Below are 21,615 nucleotides of genomic sequence, written 5' to 3' on the forward strand. Positions count from 1 at the left end.
TCAGAGACTGGATTTCTGCTTTCTCTTTGGTACTTGTAGGTCTCAGGAGAGAAACTGCCCATCCTACTGTCAAAGATGTGTGACGAAGCGGGACTGTTCTTAATGGTTCCTCTGAATATTGTGGGGGTGCCTCAGTTTCCACTATGCAGTTCTTAAGTATCTCAGTGGTGGGATAAGGGTGTATGATCATTGCAGAGCCCTAGAGGGCAGGTATGTGCAGGGGTCTGGACACAGAGAATGGCCAACGCCCTGTTTCCTGGCAGCTGATGGCCTGGCCCTTCCCCCCCTGCAAGGTGAGAGCTAAAGGGTTGGAGAACAAAGGAATCAGGTGACCACCTGGCCTGGGAAAGGGACAAAGACCAGAGGAGGAGGGGCTGGAGAGAGTTTTCAGTTTGGGTCTGGCTGGGGACAAGGAGTGAAGTGCAGACAGGGCTGTCTGGCTCACTGCCCCCCAAAATGGACCTAGCTGAGGGGTCCTGTTCTTTGCACCTACAAGCTCTGTTTTAGACCATGTTCCTGTCCTCTAATAAACCTTCTGTTTTACTGGCTGGCTGAGAGTCACGTCTGACTGCGAAGTTGGGGTGCAGGACCCTCTGGCTTGCCCAGGAGCCCCGCCTGGGCGGACTCGCTATAGGAAGCACACGGAGGGGCAGAGGATGCTGAATGCTCCGAGGTCAGACCCAGGAAGGTGGAATTTGTGTGAGCTGTGTCCTGAAGACAGTCTGCTCACAGAAAGGAGACTTCCCCAGAGTCCTGACGGATTTCGTACGGAGCAGTTCCAGAGCATCGCCCGGGGACTCCGTGACAAGATGGTTATCGGCGATTCTTCCTTAGATCAAGTACTTTTGGGTTTGAGGGTCCTGGTGAATAGCCCAGCATGAGTTGACCCTTACATATATTTAAAGAAATTTATCCAACTAAAAGGATTCTCTAATTACAGAATTTGTGCAATATATTAATGAGAACTGCTAATGTTCTGCCAAGTGACTTCTAGGGAGCTACAGCATATGGGCTGCATGGGAGCACAGTAGGTACATATGTGGGCACTTTTAGAGGCAGTTTATTAGCTGGCTTGGGAACTTATTTAATTAAACTTGCTTTCAAGGAGCTAATTATGTGGCATTCCCTGTGGAGCTCACGTACAGGTGGGAGTTCCTTGAGCCTATTGCCGGACTTTTGCAGAGGAAGTAAAAGCAGGTCAGTGGTACTGCTAGAAAGCTTTCTGCTAAGCACTTTACAACAGTGGGTTTAAAACTGTGGGTCATGACCCAGTACTGGGTCATGGAATGTACGGCACTGGGTCGCGGCGGCTCTGATCAGCACCACCGACTGGTCCGTTAAAAGTCCCGTTGGTGGTGCTTCCTGGCTAAGGCGGGCTAGTCTCTTCCTGTTTTGACATTGTGCTGCGCCCCGGAAGCAGCTAGCAGCAGGTCCAGCTCCTTGGTGGCGGGGGGACCATGGGGCTCTGCACGCTGCCCCAACCTGAGCACCGGCTCCGCACTCTGCACAGGGCTGGGGGGGGAGGTGCCTGTGGGCAAGAGCTGCGCGGAACTGCTTGTGCGCCTCCGCCTAGGAACCAGACCTGCTGCTGGCTGCTTCTGGGGCGCAGTGCAGTCCATGGTGCCAGGACAGGCAGGAAGCCTGCCTTAGCACCTGCCACTGCGCTGCTGACTGAGAGCTGCCTGAGGTAAGCCTGTGCCCCAATCCCCTGCCCCAGCCCTCAGCCGCCCCCCAAACCTGGAGCCCCTTCCTTCACCCCAAACCCCTCATCCCAAGCCCCACCCACCCAAGAGCCTGCACCCACAGCCCAGAGCCGCCCCAGCCCAGAGCCCCCTCCTGCATCCCAAACCCCTCATCTCCAGCCCCACCCTGCAGCCCTCACCCCCACATCCCAACCCTCTGCCCCAGCCCTGAGTCCCTCCTATACCCCAAACCCTTCATTCCCAGCTCCGTTGCGTCGCGGGCATCAACAATTTTCTTCAGAAAAATAGTTTAATAGAATCATAGAATATCAGGCTTGGAAGGGACCTCAGGAGGTCATCTAGTCCAAACCCCTGCTCAAAGCAGGACGAATCCCCAACGAAATCATCCCAGCCAGGGCTTTGTCAAGCCTGACCTTAAAAACCTCTAAAGAAGGAGATTCCACCACCGCCCTAGGTAACCCATTCCAGTGCTTCACCACCCTCCTAGTGAAAAAGTTTTTCCTAACGTCCAGCCTAAACCTCCCCCACTGCAACTTGAGACCATTGCTCCTTGTTCTGTCATCTGGTTTGAAATCCGCTGCTTCGTGGTAATGTTTGTCTAGATTTTATCACTATCTATTTAGTGAAGTGATTGTCAGCAAACTGTTAAAATGTAAATGGCAAATGTCATGGAAACAAGTGTCCAGCAAGCCAAATGCTACCATTTTATAGGTTGTATTTATTTAATTTATGAGAAGAAACATAAGTCATTGATATGTCAGATAAGATTCTGAAAGTTTTAAATAGTTGTTTAAATTCCCAACAACTCATGTCCTTAAAGTCAGCCTTGATGTAAAAGATTAAAAGAACTTCTACTTCTGTTGTGTGTATTTGTGTATGCTTTTTTCCAAAATAAAAATAAAGTCCAAATGAAAAGATGTGAGAACTCTTCATGCTGGCTCTTTTTCTCTCCAGTTTGATCCTGAATGTTATTTCAAGTGGTATTTGTAATACTAAATCCTTCTTTATTTTACTCTGAAAAAAGGTGAAAATGTGCATCACTTAATTTATTTTTTGCTTCTGCTCCCATCTGGAAGATGGTGGTAATATGGACTTTTTCACACCCTTGTCTGTTAAGAGCTGATTAGGGCAGAGACTGCCTCTTATGATGTGCATGTACTGAGCCTAGAACAACGGGGCTTTGATTTTGTCGGCACATCTAGGTGGTACTGCAATGCAAATAATTAATCGTAATAATGGAAAAAGGAAAATCCAAGGTGGACACTTTGAATTAGTGTGTGAAGGATCAAATGTTTAGTGTATTTGCTTGTCTGGAGTATTTGTCATTGCAATTTGTATGTTTCTTGACAGCTGGGCTGCACAGACAAGTTATATGTCTAGTGCTTGTTAACCTGTTTCATTGAAAATATTCCCTTTAGTGAGTGGTACAGAAGCAAAGCCAGCAAGGAGAAAAAAGCGCCAACACATTTCCAATACTTGCTTCCTTTTTTCAAAGATATCTTCATTTGAAAAATAATTAGTGAATATGTTAATTTTGCACTTTCTAATAGAATAAATATTTCATTTTTTGTTTTTTTCTTGCAGGGACTTACTGGAATGTGAACAATTTGCACTTTTAAAGATACATTTTGTGAGCAGAAGTTGAGAATTAACTACTGTGAAATGCGTTACTTGAATCAAGACATTCCAATTTTATATTAAATTTAAATCCATCTGTGTAAAATTAAATAAATGTAATGAGGTTTCTTTAATGAACCTCCTGCCTGTATGCTCCCAAGTTGGGGGGCTTTTTTGTAGTCTATCTTAAAGTTTCCATTGTGTATTAGCTAAAATCTGGCTCTCACTGGCTTCTCACATATCTCATTTGGGGCATTTTTCAGATGTTGAAATATTGCCTATAAATAAGACTCTAAAATATTAAAATTATTATCACTGATTTTTTTTTTTGTTTACCTTCGTTATCATACGGAACTTAAAAAATGTGATAAATTTTATCTATGTTGCATTGAGGCATTTCTATCATGCATGTTTCATGCATTGCAGAAGAAGTGATACCAGACATAGTAGTCTGGCCAAAAGATTGTAGTGAAACGTATTAAATCAACCACGGTGAATGAGGAGGACAATATTAAAATGAAATTACTCATTTAGAAGAGGAGGTCATCCATTTTAAATTTAGGACTTGATACAGTGCCCAATTAAATCAATTAATAGACTCTCATTGGCTTCAGTGGGCTTTGGATCAGGTCTTTAGTGTAAATCTCTAAAGTATAGACTTATTGGCCTGATCTTGACTCCTATACAAGGCATATACCTGCTGATCTGAAAGGGGAGTTTACCTGAGCTAGGAGTACAGGATGGCTCCTTTATGGAAAATTATCTAATAGTTGACCTACATAAATTCTAAATCTTTAACTTTATTTAAATTAGAAGTGTATTGCAGCAAAACTGCAATACATCTTTCAATACTTCACACAACATATCATTGCCTTTAGGGTTTGGCAAAAACAGCTACCAATATATGGTGTTTAATCAACACTAAAAGAGTTGATTGTCATATCTTCATTCTAATTTGTCTTAAAATTCTCAGCTGTTTAATATATGTAATTATTGTAATAATTTGTACCTAATTAAGACTTACTAAATCTGACTACCTTTGTGTTGATGAGGATTTTCTGATTTGCATGTCAAAGGTACAGCCAGATTTAATCTAGCAACCTCACTCTGTACGTAGTTGAAAGCAGCCCCACCACAATACGCCCATCAGTTTTGCCATTGTACTGTGCTTTAGTCACAGACCCTCTCCATCACTGTGACCACTGATCAGTGAAACTGTGTCCACTTGTTCATTCACAACTACGTTTAGCAACAGTCTTAGGCCTGGTCTACACTACAAAGTTAGGTCAATGTAAGGCAGTTTACGTTGACCTAACTTTATTTTGTAGCATAGACTTGCCCTAAGTCACTGGGTCCTCTGCATGCAAAGCAGGGAGGGAGACTATGAACCAGTTGTATTTCTTCCGTCTGCAGAGGGAACTGGGAAACACAGAGGATGCTGCTACTGGACTATGGTTCTCCCATAGGTTGGGAAGGAAGAAAATGCCACTGCTGCTTCTGAACTTTCTTGTCCCCCATAAAATGGTGTTGAAAAGAATCCTCTGTAGTTTGATACTAAGGACTGGGACATCTGTTTGCCAGGGATGCTAAGTGTTGTCTGCTAACTCTTTATACTGGGTTTTCATCTACGTCTGCCAAAGCGTCACTTCAGTGCTGGTAACAGGCCACATCCCAGGATTTTCATGCAGGCATTTTAGGGCAGCACAAGGAAGTGCCACCTGAGTTATCCAGGCACCAGAAAACTATTTTTAAGATGCCAAATGTCCTTTCAATGACATATCTGGTGGGTCATTGAGCCTCATTATAATTTTTCCTGTGGGGAGTTTGGGAATGTGAAATAGCGGTCATTAGCCATTTGCTCCAGGGGTAAATGCTGTCCCTTAGAAAATAATAATGGGACACTATATTTCCAGCTGAGGGTGACCTACTAATATAACAGTAAAACACTGAAGGCTAAATTCTACCCTCATTTTCATCATTGACTTCATTGGGAGATACACAGACATTAAGTGAGGGCAGAATGCACCCACAGGCACTGTTGTTGGTATTCTGTACTTACTCAAGAATAAAACCCCTGTGTCTAGACTAGGAAGGATTTGAAGGTGTGATATAGAATGTGTTGGCTAACATGTTCTAACACATCTGAACAGTGTGCAGATAAGGTACGCTGCCTTTCATACATGCTAAACTGGTTGAGATAAAATATAGGCATTAATTTGACCATCTTAGCACATTTTAACATTTTCACTGCCTTGTTTGAAAAGTCTAGTGTCCCCTTGTTAATTAGAACTTGTTGGCTAATGCATTCTAACATCACACTTTTAAATCCTAGCCCAGGCAAGGCCTAAGTCAGGGGTGAGCAAATTACGGCCCGGGGGCCGCATCTGGCCCTTCAGACATTTTAATTTGGCCCTTGAGCTCCCTTCGGGAAGCAGGGTCCGGGGCTTGCCCTGCTCCTGTGCTCCAGCCAGGGAGTGGGGTCAGGGCCTTGCCCCGCTCTGTGTGTACCATGGCTCCACACAGCTCCCGGCAGCAGCGGCATGTTCCTCCCTCCATCTCCGACGCGTAGGGACAGCCAAGGGGCGCCACGTGCTGCCCCCGCCCCCAAGTGCTGCTCCAGCAGCTCCCATTGGCTGGGAACCATGGCCAATGGGAGCTGCAGGGGGCGGCGCCTCTGGAGGGGGCAGCATGCAGAGCTTCCTGGCTACGCCTCTGCGTAGGAGCCGGAAGGGGGACATGCCGCTGCTTCTGGGAGCTGCTTGAGGTAAGCACCACCGAGATACTGCACCCCTGACCCCCTCCCATGCCCTCTGAACCCCTTGGTCCCAGCCCAGAGCACTTTTCTGCATCTCAAACCCTCATCCCCAGCCCCACCCCAGAGCCCTCACCCCCTCTCGCACCCCAACCCCCATTTTCATGATCATTCATGGCCCGCCATACAATTTCCATACCCAGATGTGGCCCTCAGGCAAAAAAGTTTGCCCACCCCTGGCCTAAGTGATGTCCTGTAGTATAGAGGATTGTTTGAAAATGAGCTGTAGGAATTCTTGGGACGCTAATGATAATAATTTTCTAATGCCTGCATATTTGGAGCTCCAAAATGCTTTGTAAACATTAAGCCTCACATTGCCCCTTTGAAGGAGGATGGGAAGGACGTATTCCAGTCCACAGAGAGTGAACTAAGGGGCCAAGAGGAGGCTGGCATGTTCACATTCCAACAGGACTCGATTTCACAGGAGACAACTAGTTTAAATCAGACAGTTTGAAGCTTAAACAACCTGAGGGACAAGGCTTGTAGTTTACACTTATTTATACAAGAAATGTGGAAAACAGCCCAGAGATTTATAAAATAGCCATCAGGCCACAGAGAAGGGTCTATGGAAGAAGCAAAAGAGCTTCGTAAGTTGTTGGCAAGCAGCTCTCAGTCCCAGTTGTGGCTGCATATACTTAGAGATTCTAAAAATAATGTCATTCAACAGGAAGAAGGTATGGAGAGGTGTCTTAAAAAGCACAATAGTCTCAATACCTGGCTGGAGATTCATTACTTTGGGCCCCATTTAGCATGTAAGGCAGTCACTTTGAATACACTGCACACTAAATCAGTGAAAATTACATCCATTTTCTGACCAGTCCCTACATACTGTGTAATTTAAACCACCATTTATAACACTGTAGGTTTTGGCCCAGACTTCTGTAGGAGTTGCTCTTGTTTACACAAAGCGTGGAGTTAGCCTGTTTAGTCCAATGAATCATAGCTAAGGTTGAAAATGGAATTGAGGAGGTCAGCCATCTACTCCTCTGTTTTGACCACTAGGCCCTGCTTGGATATTATGATGAAGTGCACTATAGAAAATCTGAAGTTAGATCCTGGGTGTTCAGCGACCGTATCTATGGTGCAATACTTAGCATCACAGACAAACCAGGATATTACTGGAATATAATGGCTTGCAATAATTCATCTGTTTATATGGGAATGTATATGATGAAGTCTGTAGCTCATTTGCTGTATCATCTGAGAGAGGCAGAATGGTCTAACGTATAATGCAGGCGATGACATGAAAACAGAGTTCTGTTTCCAAATCTGCAAATGACTTGACTTTGAAAGCCACTTACCCTCTCTGGGCCTCTCCAGGTGCATTTTTGCCTGTGCAGTTCTAAAACTCTGGATTGTTATCTAAGTTTTTAAGCACTCAGTTTAAATCTCAAGAGGGGATTTTTAGTTAATGCACTAGGATTGATTGATACTCACGTTTCACTAAAATCATTTGGCCAAAAATATATTTTGGGGACACGTTGCATGTATTATAGGAAAAATAAATATTCAGGAGAATGCAGACAATTTATATAACATGAGGATACTATTTATATCCCTTTCATAATGTGCTTTGAGTTTCTCAAAAGAAAGATGCTTAGTACAAATTATTATTTGTTGTAGGTACTTTGTTGAAAAACTCTAGCAAACTTTGCTGTTGGTGCACTGTGTCTTTTGGAAAATAAATACATTGCTTCGTTCTTTTGAGAACAGCATCAAGACCATAAGCTCCCTGGGACAGGGATATGGGTGAGATTTTCACCCCTGCTATGGCCACTGTACACTCCTGTGCAATGTACAGGGGCTGTAAAAGCCCTGTGGCCAGCCGGGGCGAATTCTACCCAACAAATGAGTTGTATGGGACAGCTGTAGGCTCTCAAGTGCAAGTCCTGAAAGGGGCTGAGGGTGCATGGTAGGGTCATACCAGAAGACTAGGAGGGTGTTGTGCTATAGTACTTTGTGGTGTTGGGATTCTGGGCAGTTACCATGAATTGGGAGGTCATATGTGGCTTAATGCCACCTTTCCCCTTTCACCCCCAGGGCTCTGCACAGTATCTCACTCAAAGTTGTCTTCTGTATCTTGTCCCACGCTGGTTGTGCTGTCAGTGTTTAATAAAGAAGAATTAGAAACTGATATAAATAGTTGGCATAGCTCAGTAACTAATAACTGTAGGGTGTATGGTGATTAGGAAGGGTCCTCTTGCCAGGGATCCTAAGGCTATTTTAGAATTTGACAAACAGATGGCACATAACTATGACGTGTTTGACATGCCCACCTCTTTTAGCCTCTCTCATGCCAGCGGTGTAATTTATCAAACTGGTATGTCTGAAACACTTGTTCAGTCTCACAGATTCACAAAATGAATTATCTGTATACTGCCATGTTTTCTCGGAGTTAGACACATTTCCTTATGGGTCTAGTACAATTTTCACTAAAGTGACAAAAACAAATTTCTTTTTACTTGCACCCACAACTCTCACTGTCCCTCAGGATGTTGTCTTTTGTGGAATGAGGCAGTAAAAGCACAGGTGCCAGCTGCCCCTGGGCCCCAGGTTGCTCAAGCCCCCCACTCTGCCCCGGCCCTGCCCCCACCCAACCCCTTCGCCCAACCCCCTGCCAAACTCCGCCCCTTCTTCTAACCCCCCCGCCTCATCCCATCCCTGCCCCCCCTTCCCACCCAGTTCTGCCTCCTCCCTCCAGCACCTCCTGCATGCCACAGAACAACTGGTCACAGCGGGTGGGAGGCACTGGGAGGGAGAGGGAGGAGTTGATGAGCGGGGCCACTGACGTATGGGAGGCACTGCAGAGGAGAGAGGGAAGCTTGGCTGCCAGTGGGTGCTAAGCACCCACTAATTTTTTTCCATGGGTGCTCTAGCCCTGGAGTACCCTCGGAGTCAGTGCCTATGAGTAAAAGTTTCAAACAGGATTGTTTTAACAGCAGTCGTGACTGAATCTGCCCAGATATATCTCAGATCAGCTGGCCCCAGCTGACGCCCACTCAAAATTTGCAAGTGTAAAGTTCACTTAGATATCTCAGGGCCAGACCAGTGCCCCTGTCTTGCCTTTGACTTTTTAGATGTAGATACTCTGAGGAAATCTTACCGGTAGCGCAGCTGGACGCATAGATGAGTAGAGACTTTTCAGAGGCCATTTTTTATGCCTCTAATGTGGGTACGAGCTTTGAAATTCTAACTATTTGTCTCTTCATTGCCTGGAATGCTGCATGGATTGTTGGCAGGTGGTATCCTAAATATAACACAGCTAGCATTATCTCCCTAAAAGACCACAAACTTTTATATCTGTAATTCTTCTAAGGCACAATTCCAGTACTCAATATGAAACTCGCCTCACTGTGCATCTTGTAACATCAGCTTTTTATAAGATATATGTAACAATGCCTGCTGCAGATCTTATAAAAGGCTGATGTTACGCTACATGCTTCATCGCACGTCTTTTATTTCTTTGTTCTCTGGAGGATGAGAGCCCAGAGGTTGTTCCTATATTCAAGTCTGCCACTTAACTCTATACCATGCTGCCTGCAACCTAGTTAAGAAATGCAGAGTGCGCTGAACTAATATTATGTCACTTTCCAATTATTTTAAAATACGCAAAGGGCAGTTTTGACTCACTTGTAATTAATTGTCAAGGGTGCCTACAGTATGGGATGCACACTTTTGTGGTGTTATAAGTGGAAATCAAATTAATATAGTCAATTTTAAAGCATGTTATATTTGTATCTTTTGGTGTATAGATTCCTCTGTTTAATTAAATCTATAAATTTATTTATCTACTTTAAATTTTTAGTCATAATATTGTTATAGCATGTAGAACTTGTTCCCCCCAAAATAAGGTAGATTTAATAGTTTTATCAAATGTAATGCAAAGAAGGTTTGTCCTTTATTTCCATCCAACATCTAATTAATGAAAATGACTGAATCTGGCATGACCAATCCCCCAACCAGCAACAATGAACAATCACCTAGAAGCAAAGAGAAAATTATGGTAATTGGTAGTACACAATACTGTTTGGATTGCAGATCTCTGACTTTTTGAGTGCAGACAGTAGATCAGAATCCCTTGTAAGTATAATTCTTCAGATTTTCAGGAAAGAAACCGTTCTGGTTCTCAACCTGAAGAACCATTCATTTTCTCAAGCCGATTTAAAATACTGATGATTTGCTAAACTGCTCCTAAAACTCGTTACCATTTTATGTGCTTTATATAGAAATTTACACTATTATCCCACTGCTGTACATGCTAGTATCTTTATTATAAGGTAATGGAGAACAAAGAGTTTCATAGAATATCAGGGTTGGAAGGGACCTCAGGTCATCTAGTCCAACCCCCTGCTCAAAGCAGGACCAATCCCCAACTAAATCATCCCAGCTAGGGCTTTGTCAAGCCTGACCTTAAAAACCTCTCCACCACCTCCCTAGGTAACCCATTCCAGTGCTTCACCACCCTCCTAGTGAAAAGGTTTTTCCTAATATCCAGTCTAAACCTCCCCCACTGCAACTTGAGACCATTACTCCTCGTTCTGTCATCTGGTACCACTGAGAACAGTTTAGATTCATCCGGTTTGGAACCCCCTTTCAGGTACTTGAAAGCAGCTATCAAATCCCCCCTCATTCTTCTATTCCGCAGACTAAATAATCCTAGTTCCCTCAGCCTCTCCTCATAAGTCATGTGCTCCAGCCCCCTAATCATTTCTGTTGCCCTCTGCTGGACTCTTTCCAATTTTTGTTTGTACTGCAGGCATAAGGCTTCTGTGAAACACTCTGGATTTGTGTTCCTTTATGATCCGGCTGAATCTAAACTTTGTAGCATGTAGACATTATACACAGAACTTTATTTATATTTTCCGGGTTGCTTTTAATTCTCTTGAGACAGCTTGTGCAGGTTTAGTTAGGCAAAACTTCCATGGACTGATCTGGGAGTTTTGCCTGAAGAAGTCCTGCAAAATATGGCTCCAGTAATTGCAACTTGGAGTTCTGTTTGACTGACAAATACTTTCTAATGAATTCTCTTTGTCTTTGCAGTGTTTTAGATGATGAAGGCAGCAATCTGCGTCAACAGAAGCTTGACAGACAGGTGAGATCTTGGAGTCTGCTTTCGGCCTATTTCCTTTTGACAGGTTAGGGCTTGCTTAACTGGATTACTGTGGAATATGGAGACCTCCTTGCATTGATACACATAGCTGATCGAGGTATCCTACCAGAAAATTACATCTTGAAATATTAGTTCCCCGGCCTTTGGAGTGTGCTATACATGCTTAAGTGATGGAAAGGACTGTGAAGATTACTATTAGTGTTGACTTTTTCTTATTGTTGTGATTTGAGTGGTTTTCATTTTTGTTGACTTAGAGTTGCATTATGATGACCTAGAATGCATTATTCCTTTCACAGACCATGAAAAAACAAAAAAGAAAAGCACAAGGATACTAGTAAGAGTGTCAACCAGCTGAGAATTAACACACAGTTCTTAGAATTTTTCTTCCTTATTCCCAACCAGATAGAATTTAATACTCTCAGTCACTAAGTCATGTGCTGTGTTGTCTGTCTTTCTACCACATTCTTAAATGGCCTACATAAACATTCATTCTGAAGACCTTGAGTGAAATCTTGTCCCCACTGGGTATGTTTACACTGCAATTAGATACCTGCAACTGGCCTGTACCAGTTGACTCAGACTCATGGGGCTCAGGCTGCAGGGATATTTATTTGCAGTGTAGACATTCAGGCTCAGGCTGCAACCCGAGCTCTTGGACCCTCCCACCTTGCAGGGTCCTAGAGCCCGGGTTCCAGCCCAAACCCAAATATCTACACTACAATTAAACAGCGCCTGAGCCCTGGGAGCCCGAGGCTCAGGCCAGCTGTGAGGTTTTAATTGCAGTGTAGCCATAACCATTAAGGTCAAAGGGAATTTTACCATTGACTTTAGTGGAGTTAGGTTTTCACCCCTTGTCTTTAATTTCTGCTTGGCCTCCTTTCAAAGAACCTCTGGCTCTCTTTCAACATGCTTTTATGTATCAAACTTGATCTTCTGTTACCTTTGCTTCCATTGTAATGTCCACTCCACACCCATCAGGTTAGGGTTAGGGTCAGGGTCTTTCAGTCTGTGCCCCATTTTCAATATCAAATACTTCATATCTATGCCATCTTGCCGCTGATTGCAGTGTTATAGCCATGCTGTTCCCGGGATATTAGAGAGACAAGACGGGTGAGGTAATATCTTTTATTGGACCAACTTCTGTTGGAGAAAGAGACAAGCTTTCGAGCTACACAGAGCTTTTCTTCAGGCTTGGGAAAGGTACTCAGTGTCACAGCTAAATATAAGGTGGATCAGATTGTTTAGCATAAGTAGTTAACACATATTCTAAGGGACGATTGAAGGTGAAGTGGCCTGTTAACACCTCTGGGAACTTAAATTCATATCTTTGCTAGGCACTAAAAATCCTGGTCTTAATAAAGACACTGGATTTATGGTTTATTACAACAATCAGTAACCCACTAACCCCACTCTTTTTCCTATAACTCCAGAGGTATTAATAGGCCACTTCACCTCAAATAGTTCCTTAGAATATGTGAAAAGAAAAGGAGTACTTGTGGCACCTTAGAGACTAACCAATTTATTTGAGCATGAGCTTTCGTGAGCTACAGCTCACTTCATCGGATGCTGTAGCTCACGAAAGCTCATGCTCAAATAAATTGGTTAGTCTCTAAGGTGCCACAAGTACTCCTTTTCTTTTTGCGAATACAGACTAACACGGCTGTTACTCTGAAACTTAGAATATGTGTTAACTGCTTATGCTAAACAATCCGTTCTACCTTTGTATTTAGCTGTGACACTCTGAGTACGTTTCCCAGACTGGAAGAAGAGCTCTGTGTAGCTTGAAAGCTTGTCTCTTTCTCCAACAGAAGTTGGTCCAATAAAAGATATTACCTCACCCACCTTGTCTCTCATGTTGCGTCTGAGTCAGATTCTGACTTCTAATTCATGTTGAGTAGCAGCACATCATTAGTGGAGTAAAGTAGTACTCAACATGAGGGAAGGCTGGCAGAAACTGACCCTCTCTGGATATTCCTCTACTTTAATCCAGCCCTTTTGCTATTTATAACAGCATTGTATTTTCTTTTTCTCTCTACATGGAGAGAAGTCAAAAGACAACCCATGTAAAAACAGCATAGTACAGAGAAAGGGGACAAATAAGACACTGGGTTATTAAAATTAAACCACCTTAACCCCTCTAGTTTCTTGTGGATGTTCAAAGTGGCTGTGATAGAATGACATCTCATAAATATACATTGGCTTCTGTCAGGGTATATCCCGCAAAATCTGAACTCTGGGTACAGATGTGGGGACCCACATGAAAGACCCCCTAAGCTTATCTTCTGCCAGCTTAGGTTAAAACTCTTCCAAGGCACAGTCTTCTGTCTTGGGCAGATATTGCTGCCACCAACAAGTGATTTTCACAAATATTCAGGGAAGGATCACTTGGAATCCCTGTCCCCCCCAAAATATCTCTTCAAGCCTCTTCACCCCCTTTCCTGGGGAGGCTTGAGAATAAAATACCAACCAGTTGCCTTAGCAATGTGAGCACAGACCAACCCCTTGTCTAAGGACTTTGGAATCAAAGGATTCTTTAAGAAAGGGTAAATTTTTATTAAAAAAGAAACACACACATCTGAAAACTCAGGCTTTAGGGATTAAACACCAAAAATAACTTTCTTGGGGTTCTGCTTAAAGGTTACAAGCAAAACAAAAGCACCTGGGGTTAGCACAGAGGACTCCACAAACCAAAAAGGTTCCTAATCGCATCAGTCTTAACTTTTCCTGTGCTACTTACATATCTTGGGTTCCAAATGAGGAGTTTCTAGGTATGATGCTGATGATTTCCCATACCTGGCTCAAAGCTTACAGCTTGTTGCTGCCTTCTCCTCTCTCCAGCCCAAGAGACAAAGAAAAAAACCCCACACCCAGCAATTTTTCCCATTTGAAAAGGTACAGCCTCCCTATTGGTTCCCTGGTCAGGTGCCAACTCAGGTTAAGCTTCTCTTAACCCTTTACAGTTAAGGCAATTAGGGTACAGCTGCTATAGCTACTGACTGGGTGTCCGCAAAAGGGAACTTCCTCTTTCCCCCCCCCCCCCCCCGATTTATCATAGCTTCCATCACATTCTAAACTTAGAAACATCTGGAGGGAGAAACTTATGCAATCGTAAAGACAATCCTCTGCCTTCTAGCAGTTAATACTTGCTTTTCACCTGGTGTAAATGAGAATTGAAATTGAAAATAGGGTGTGTAATTAAAATTCAGCATGTATCATTGTTACACTGGGCTTGTGCCCAGTCTTGTCACTTGATTCAAGTTTACAGATTATCTTTTCTTGATTTACATAAACATAAATCAGTGTTTTCATGCCTCATGCTCTTGGTTATCATATTAATTCACAGTGCTCCCACGTTGTTGGCTTCCCAAAAGATGTTTTTTATCCAGCTCTGACAGCCAGTAGACTGCTCAGAAACATCTATTTGACCTGTTTGGTACTTTTAATAGAGTTTTAGAAGGATTTTCTATGGCTTGGCATCCCAATGTCCTATTAGACTCCACTCTTGCCACTTGAAAATAGCATACAAGGTGGCCTGCCATTGCAGGAGTTGTAAGGATATCTGTTGTGATTTACTGGGAATTCTACAGTATGAAGTCAAATAACATTCAGTTAAGCAGCGTTTGTGGAACAGAAGCTATGTGCACACAGACCCCCCTAGAAAAGTGACATTTATTCTAACAGTAAAGTACTTTTCTTTGTATTTCCCCCAGCGAGCATTGCTAGAACAGAAGCAGAAAAAAAAACGCCAGGAGCCACTGATGGTTCAGTCCAATGTAGACAGCCGCACAAGAACGCGCAGAATGAAACATTCAGAGGAACAAGCGCCATTGGTTGAATCGTATCTTAACAGCAACAGCAGCACCATTTTTCATGGTATATTGCCGTGATCTATAGCATGCATGTTTACTGCTAGAAGTCCTGTTATTTTGTTGAAAAATGAAGTCCGCATGGGAACAAGAATGTAATCTTTTAAATGAATGCCCTGAAAGCTTAGCTCAGCTGTGTTTGGGGATGAGAATGATAATAACTATGCAGAATTCCAGAGTAACCACCAACATAACTTTAAAATGAACTTTTTCGACAGTGGAAACTTTCAGTATGATGTCATCCTGGCTTGGGTTCCTGCTCTCCATACTTTACACTCTCCCTTTAAATCTGATTTCAATATGTGAAAGGATGTTGTTGAATGTTTTGTACAAAGATAAAATATGGTAATGTACCATAAAACTGGGAGGGGCTACGTGAAATGCGGGTTTGAGTCTCCACACTACTCTCAAATTGTGAGTGAATTTTTTTTTCTTTTCTGTGGAATTTATTCATAGAAGTTCCAGAATGCATCAACTATGAATAAGGGTTTTTGAATAATAAACCTCTTTTAACCATGCTTCTGAAAGCTGTTTAAGCAACAGAACTGATTTCAGATGAAGGGGAAAAAAACACATTATTTTCTCTCATAATCAGAGAAAAACATATAAAAAGACTAATTTTTTTTCCCATGCTGTCTAGGAAGTTGACTTTGTACAGCATTTTATGAAAATGTTTTCTTTGGTAGCTAGCTACAGGAGATAGAAAATTTCCTTTTACTTCTTTCTCATCGTAACAGCTAAACAGAGGTGCAAAACCCTGTCCTACGAAATGTTATTTTATGATACACAGCAGCAATTGCCTTCTAAGCCACCTTTAATGTAAACTTAAATAACAAGGATTTCAAGTCAGCTACAGACCGGAGAAACCAGACATCTCACAAACAGTAGTGAAATCCTTATTTATACTACGCTGAATCCTGCAAGTGCTTGCACCCTGGGCAACCATTCTGACATCAGTAGAGGTTGCCTGGGGTGTGTGTTAAGGCAGAATTTGGCCCTTCATATCACATCACATCAATCTTTTTCCACTCAGGTCGTTCCCTGGAACAGTTACGTCTAGGCCTCAGATTACTTTATTTTAAATTCTCTCTCCAACCCTGCCACCAAAGGATGTCAGTGGACAGCACAGACTTTCAAACCCTGATAAAGAAACAAGACACTCTATTTTACAATGTCATGTAAACCATTAAATTAGGTTCTTTTTACATCTGACGTAGTACAAGTAAATAAGATGGGCAGAATAGCCTAGTACTGAAAATGCATTAATAATATATAGCTATATTTTCTCACATTCAGCCTTTGGTTTGTAAACTTCTGGGGATAGCTCTCCAGGTAATCAACTGTTGGCACATTTATCAGAAGCCTCAACTTAACAGCATTTCATTACCCAATAAAGTGGTTTGTTGCATTGTAAGATCCTCTCTCAGGAGCATTATTCTTGAAAACATTGTGAGAACTACAGAAGTGTCCTTTTTTTGTTGTATTTTTCTTCAGGAGTATGGTTGGTAGTGTCAAGATTCATCTGCTGTGTGGGGCATATTTGGGTTTCAGTGGCCATTTTCAACGACAGTATTCATCTCCAATGAAAACGTTGGTATGTGGGAGTGTTGGATGCATGAGACAGCTGGGCTGTATCTAAAGAACTGTTCTGCTCTTTCCCATTCACTTGTTTCTGTTATGGGTGTGCTTTAAAATGACTCTTCGTGGGAACTGGTGTCCTAGTGCATAAACTGTACTGCATGTATGAGCGAGTCCGTGAGATTCATTCCTATGTAGCAGGCACTGCACATGTACCACCCCCCATATTTTTTTTCCTTGTAAAATTCCTGTCTGTAAACTTCAATAGGAAGGTGTAACACAGGAATGCTTGTTTAATTTGATGAGTAAAATTAAGCCTCCCTCTGGTGGGAGGTTGGATGATTAAATTATGGGGTGTATGTATAATGAGAGGTCAGGAACAGGGTAACATGATTCCTTGTTCCCATCATATTGGAGCTTGTCTACACTGGGAAATTGACAGCATAGCTATAGTGGAATAATCTAGTCAGCTATGGATATTCCAGAATAGCTCCCCATGTCAACACTTTATTCAGGAATAAACAAATCTTTATTCCACAATAAAGTTACTTTTATTCCAGAATAGCGTTCATACAAGGAGCTATTCAGGAATAGCAATAGTAGACTATCTTCTCCTGCTCTAGCTGTGCTATCATCAGTTTCCTTTTATAGACAATCCTTAGCTGGTGTTGGAATTCTGCAGGGAGTTGCAGAACTACTGTTAATCCAAGCTTAATCTATAATCTTAAACTAAAATAGGGAAAGAATACATTAAGAATTACTTAGACAAGTTAGATGTCTTCAATTTGGCAGGGCCTGTCAAAATACTTCCTGGTATACTTACGGATCTGGTTGAAGAGATCTCTGAGCCATTAGTGATTGTCTTTGAGAGCTTGTGGAGGACGGGAGATCCCAGAGGACTAGAAAAGGGCAAATATAGTACACATCTATAAAAAGGGGAATAGGGACAACCCAGGGAATTATAGACCAGTCATCTTAACAGAAAGATAATGAACCAAATAATCAAAGAGTCAATTTGTAAACACCTAGATGATAATAAGGTGATCAGGAACTGTCAACATGGATTTGTCAAGAACAAATCATGTCAAACCAGCCTAATGTCTTTCTATGACAGGGTAACAAGCAGAAGCAGTAGATGTGATCTGTCTCGACATTAGTAAGGTTTTTGATTCAGTCCCACATGATCTTCTCATAAGCAAAGTTGGGAAATATAGCCTAGACAAACCTACTATAAGATGGGTGCACAACCAATTATAGTTAGCAGCCAAGTAGACTTCCCTAGATATTAACAAAATGATATGGTTAAACTCTTAACATGGAGGTGAGAGGCCAGTTTGTTATGCCCATTCATTTCTTGGTGTGTGTTAAAATTGCCAGTTAGAGTCCCCATTAGCACCCTTAGTGACATGAGTGATGACACCTCTCCATTCAGGAAATGGACTGAAACCATAACTCATTTTGCATATGTCACCAATCACTCAGTAGTTGGTAATTATTTTTCAGTCTCCAATGACCTTTGGCCTAGGACTGAAAGGTGTTGTGTCCCTGAGCCCATCTGTAGTCCCATATAGAATTACATGTTTTTCATCTTTCTTTCAATTACCATATTAGCATTGGTAGCAATTAATGCTATAGGATAACTTCAGAAAACAACAATATTTGTCAGGAAAAGGCAAGCTTCAGGTAAAGTGAGGGCTTCTAGCATCAATGTGCCAGTCCATAAAGTGACTGAATTGAGCTAAACAATTAGTAAGGAACAATGACAACACTGATAGAATCTTTTCCCCGTGAGTATTAGTTGAGCGTCTACTTCTAACAGTCTAGCAACTGTATTATTTCCATATTAGATAGCCATTGTGGATGGACCATTTCAGATCCATCTGGCCCTACTGAAAATACTTAAAACTATTACTGAAATATAAAGCTTATATTTAACAGCAGTACTTGTAGACAGATGATCTACAAATGGGGCCCTTGTATAAAAGAGGAGTTTTGTTTTGTACTGCTGTTTGGAAGAAATTACAAAATTACCTGTAGAGCAACAGTTGTGTTTTAAAACATCTTTATTTGATCCCAGATTTGTGTTAACCTAGTAACCAGACCTATGCTGATGTAGAATAATGCTTTCACAGATTTATAAAGAACTGACCTTTTCCACTGTTCCCTTAAATTTTGTGCAAAAATGAAAGGCAATTTTCATAGGCAAGAAGGTATCATTTTTTTTCCTGTGAAAATGGTGAGTTTCCACTTGGGACAAATTCCCTTTTTTGCAATTTTGAGAGAGGCTAGAATCTGAACAAGGCAAAGTCTGCTTTTATTAATGTTACTTTTTCTACAGACATGGCTTTTTTATGTTTGGAATTAAAATGTTTTAAATTAAAAACAGAAAAAAAACCCCTCCTTCAAGTAACTTCGCAACAACTTTTGATTTAGAAGTTTAGATTAACCATGTACAAGATAGCAACATTACTTTCTCTTTAGTTGCATCTGTGTCAGTCCCAGGATATTAGAAAGACAATGTGGGTGAAGTAATATTTTTGTATTGGACCAATTTCTGTTGGTGAGAGAAACAAGCTTTCGAGCTTACACGCTGCTCTTCAGGTCTAGGAAAGGTACTGAGAGTGTCACAGTTAAATGCAAGGTCGAACAGATTGTTTAGCATAAGTAGTTAGCACATATCCCTCCAGTAATGGGGGGAAAGGAAGGGGTGGGGGAAAAGATGGGTGGGATGGGGCTTTCCACTAAAAGATATTATCTCACCAACCTTATCTCACTAATATCCTGGGACCATCACGGCTACAGCAACACTGCGTACTTTCTCTTTGACATTTGGCACCAGGCTAAATGAGATGTCTGTATTTTGTGCCAAACAGATTTCTGATCACAAGTCATAACGCTGGATTGTTAAATCTGACGTGTCATTCTGTTCTGACACCATAAATGATATGAGAGAGAGAGATTGCCATTGAATGGCAAACTGTCAGATTTTAAGGTGACATCATTTAATCATTCATTTTAAAAACATTTGTGCATGTTCAGCAAAATCTAGTGGTTTGGATTGTGTTTTCTGTTGACTTCAGTCCGAGAAGGTGTTTGTTCTTTTTTGGGAGAAAGCAGGGAATATGTTATCTGCATTAGATCATACTCTTGATACTTGGAGTGCTGCCTTACTTCTTAATGAGGTGTGGGAGAATTTTGTGTTAGAAGATTATAATAATTTTTAGAAACTCCATGGGTGTCTTATAAATGGCAGCATGAGACCTCTAGCATATGTCCCCAAGATTGAAATCCCCCATGTTAATGTAGTTTTAAAAAGATAGATGTTTGAAGAGTTGCTCATTCTGTTCTCTTGTCTGACTTGATAGGTAACAGAAACGCCTCCCCCCGCCCCCCGCCCGGTGCCTCATCTTGTGATTTACTAGTTAGTACATTGATCCTTGTATTATATAGGGGCATTTGTACAAGAAGTTATACAGTTTATGAGGAGCCATGCTATTTTGAATCACTATAGAGAGACTCCTACAGCAACTTAAATACTAGTTTTTTCCCCACATGAAGCCCTATTGAATTCGGTGGCGTTCTGTGCAGGCATAGCAATCTGCCTGCTCGCTGCCAGTTGCAGGCGACTTAGACTGTAATCTTTTGGGGGAAGAGACTGTCTTGCCAAGTGTTTGAACAGCACCTAGACACTGGGAACCTGATCCTAACTGGGACCTTTGGGCATCACTTCACACATTCAGTTTTACAGGCCTTCTACAAAACTGATGAAAATTGCTGATTTTTTTCAATGAAATTTAACATTTTTACCCATCTTTACTTCACTAGAGAGTTCATGTAACTCTAGGAACATCTCATGCCTTGTAAACTACTTAAAAAGTTATAGTTTAAGCTATGTTGGAACAGTTTTAAAATAGATCAGATAAAATTATAGTGGATCACTGTCCGAATAAACAGTAACATTCTCAAGAGCCAAGAAATTACAAAGAAAGGTGCCAAGCCATTTTTATGGAGATACGTGAGAGCACATCCAAAGAGTAGGCAAAAGCCAGTGCATTTATTAAACTGTTGCTTAATTTTCTTTCCTCGATACTCCTTCTATTTTCACTTGTCATGAAATGAGAAGTGTGAGAACTTTGATAAATGGACTGAATCGTTGCCTAGTAAAGCTGAGTGAATAATTTGCAATGAATAATTTATCCAGCTGTTTAGCCTCTTTTTCCACTTGTGCTGTGTTTTTTTAAGCAGATTGCAAATTCTTCAAATATATTCATTATTCAAATAATCTTTGATCCAGAAGAGTTCTCAGTGGGTATTTAATATTCACTATATTGTGCATGCGTTGGTTAGTTGCAATTGAGATAGTAAACGTACGTGGTATTGTTTCAATTATCCAGTTGTTGTTCCTGGGTATTGGTGTGCCTTTAAATCTCATTTTATTATCTCCACCACTTGCACTTGATTGTCCCATCTTTATCAGGTCCAGTCTGATGATGTGTATTCAAGATGGCAACTAAACTGAGTGTCTCCATGGCCTTGAGCATAAAATGGTGGAAATCTTTCAAATCCTTCCTTGAGGAGGTCACACCTCCGTGTTAATATTTAGGCATCTACTGATGAAATTTGTGACAGCTTTTCAAAACTAATTAATGCAGCTGGAACCCACACTAATAATTATTTAACTTCAGGTTAGTTAGGTCAAAGGATAGCTGACATGATGGAAAGTAGTTGGTCCTAAAAATTTCCTGTGTTTTTAGTTTTTCAGTTAGTAATATCAGAACATTCCATCCCATTTTGATTAAGCCACATTTTAGACTCCTTCAATAGTGTTTGACCTGGATGGATGGGCATATTAAACAAAATATTAGAATGGCTTTAAATACCGGGCTAGTCATTGAATGTAGGTCATTTAATAACTTGTCAGGAAAATAC

At 41.6% G+C, this 21,615-nt stretch overlaps 1 protein-coding gene across 11 annotated transcripts in view; it reads left to right on the plus strand.

Annotated features, from left to right (window-relative positions):
• The window catches only part of TUB (TUB bipartite transcription factor), a 250,240-nt gene that overhangs the window by 190,515 nt on the left and 38,110 nt on the right, over window positions 1-21,615 (plus strand). For all 11 annotated transcript variants that reach the window (XM_037899759.2, XM_037899760.2, XM_043548593.1 and 8 more), the window contains exons 2-3: window positions 11,173-11,224; window positions 14,953-15,115. In XM_037899759.2, the coding sequence (XP_037755687.1) occupies window positions 11,173-11,224; window positions 14,953-15,115 (215 nt within the window). The remainder of the gene's footprint in view (window positions 1-11,172; window positions 11,225-14,952; window positions 15,116-21,615) is intronic.

The sequence above is a fragment of the Chelonia mydas genome, chromosome 6, assembly GCF_015237465.2.
Source record: "Chelonia mydas isolate rCheMyd1 chromosome 6, rCheMyd1.pri.v2, whole genome shotgun sequence".
Classification (NCBI taxonomy): Eukaryota; Metazoa; Chordata; order Testudines; family Cheloniidae; genus Chelonia; species Chelonia mydas.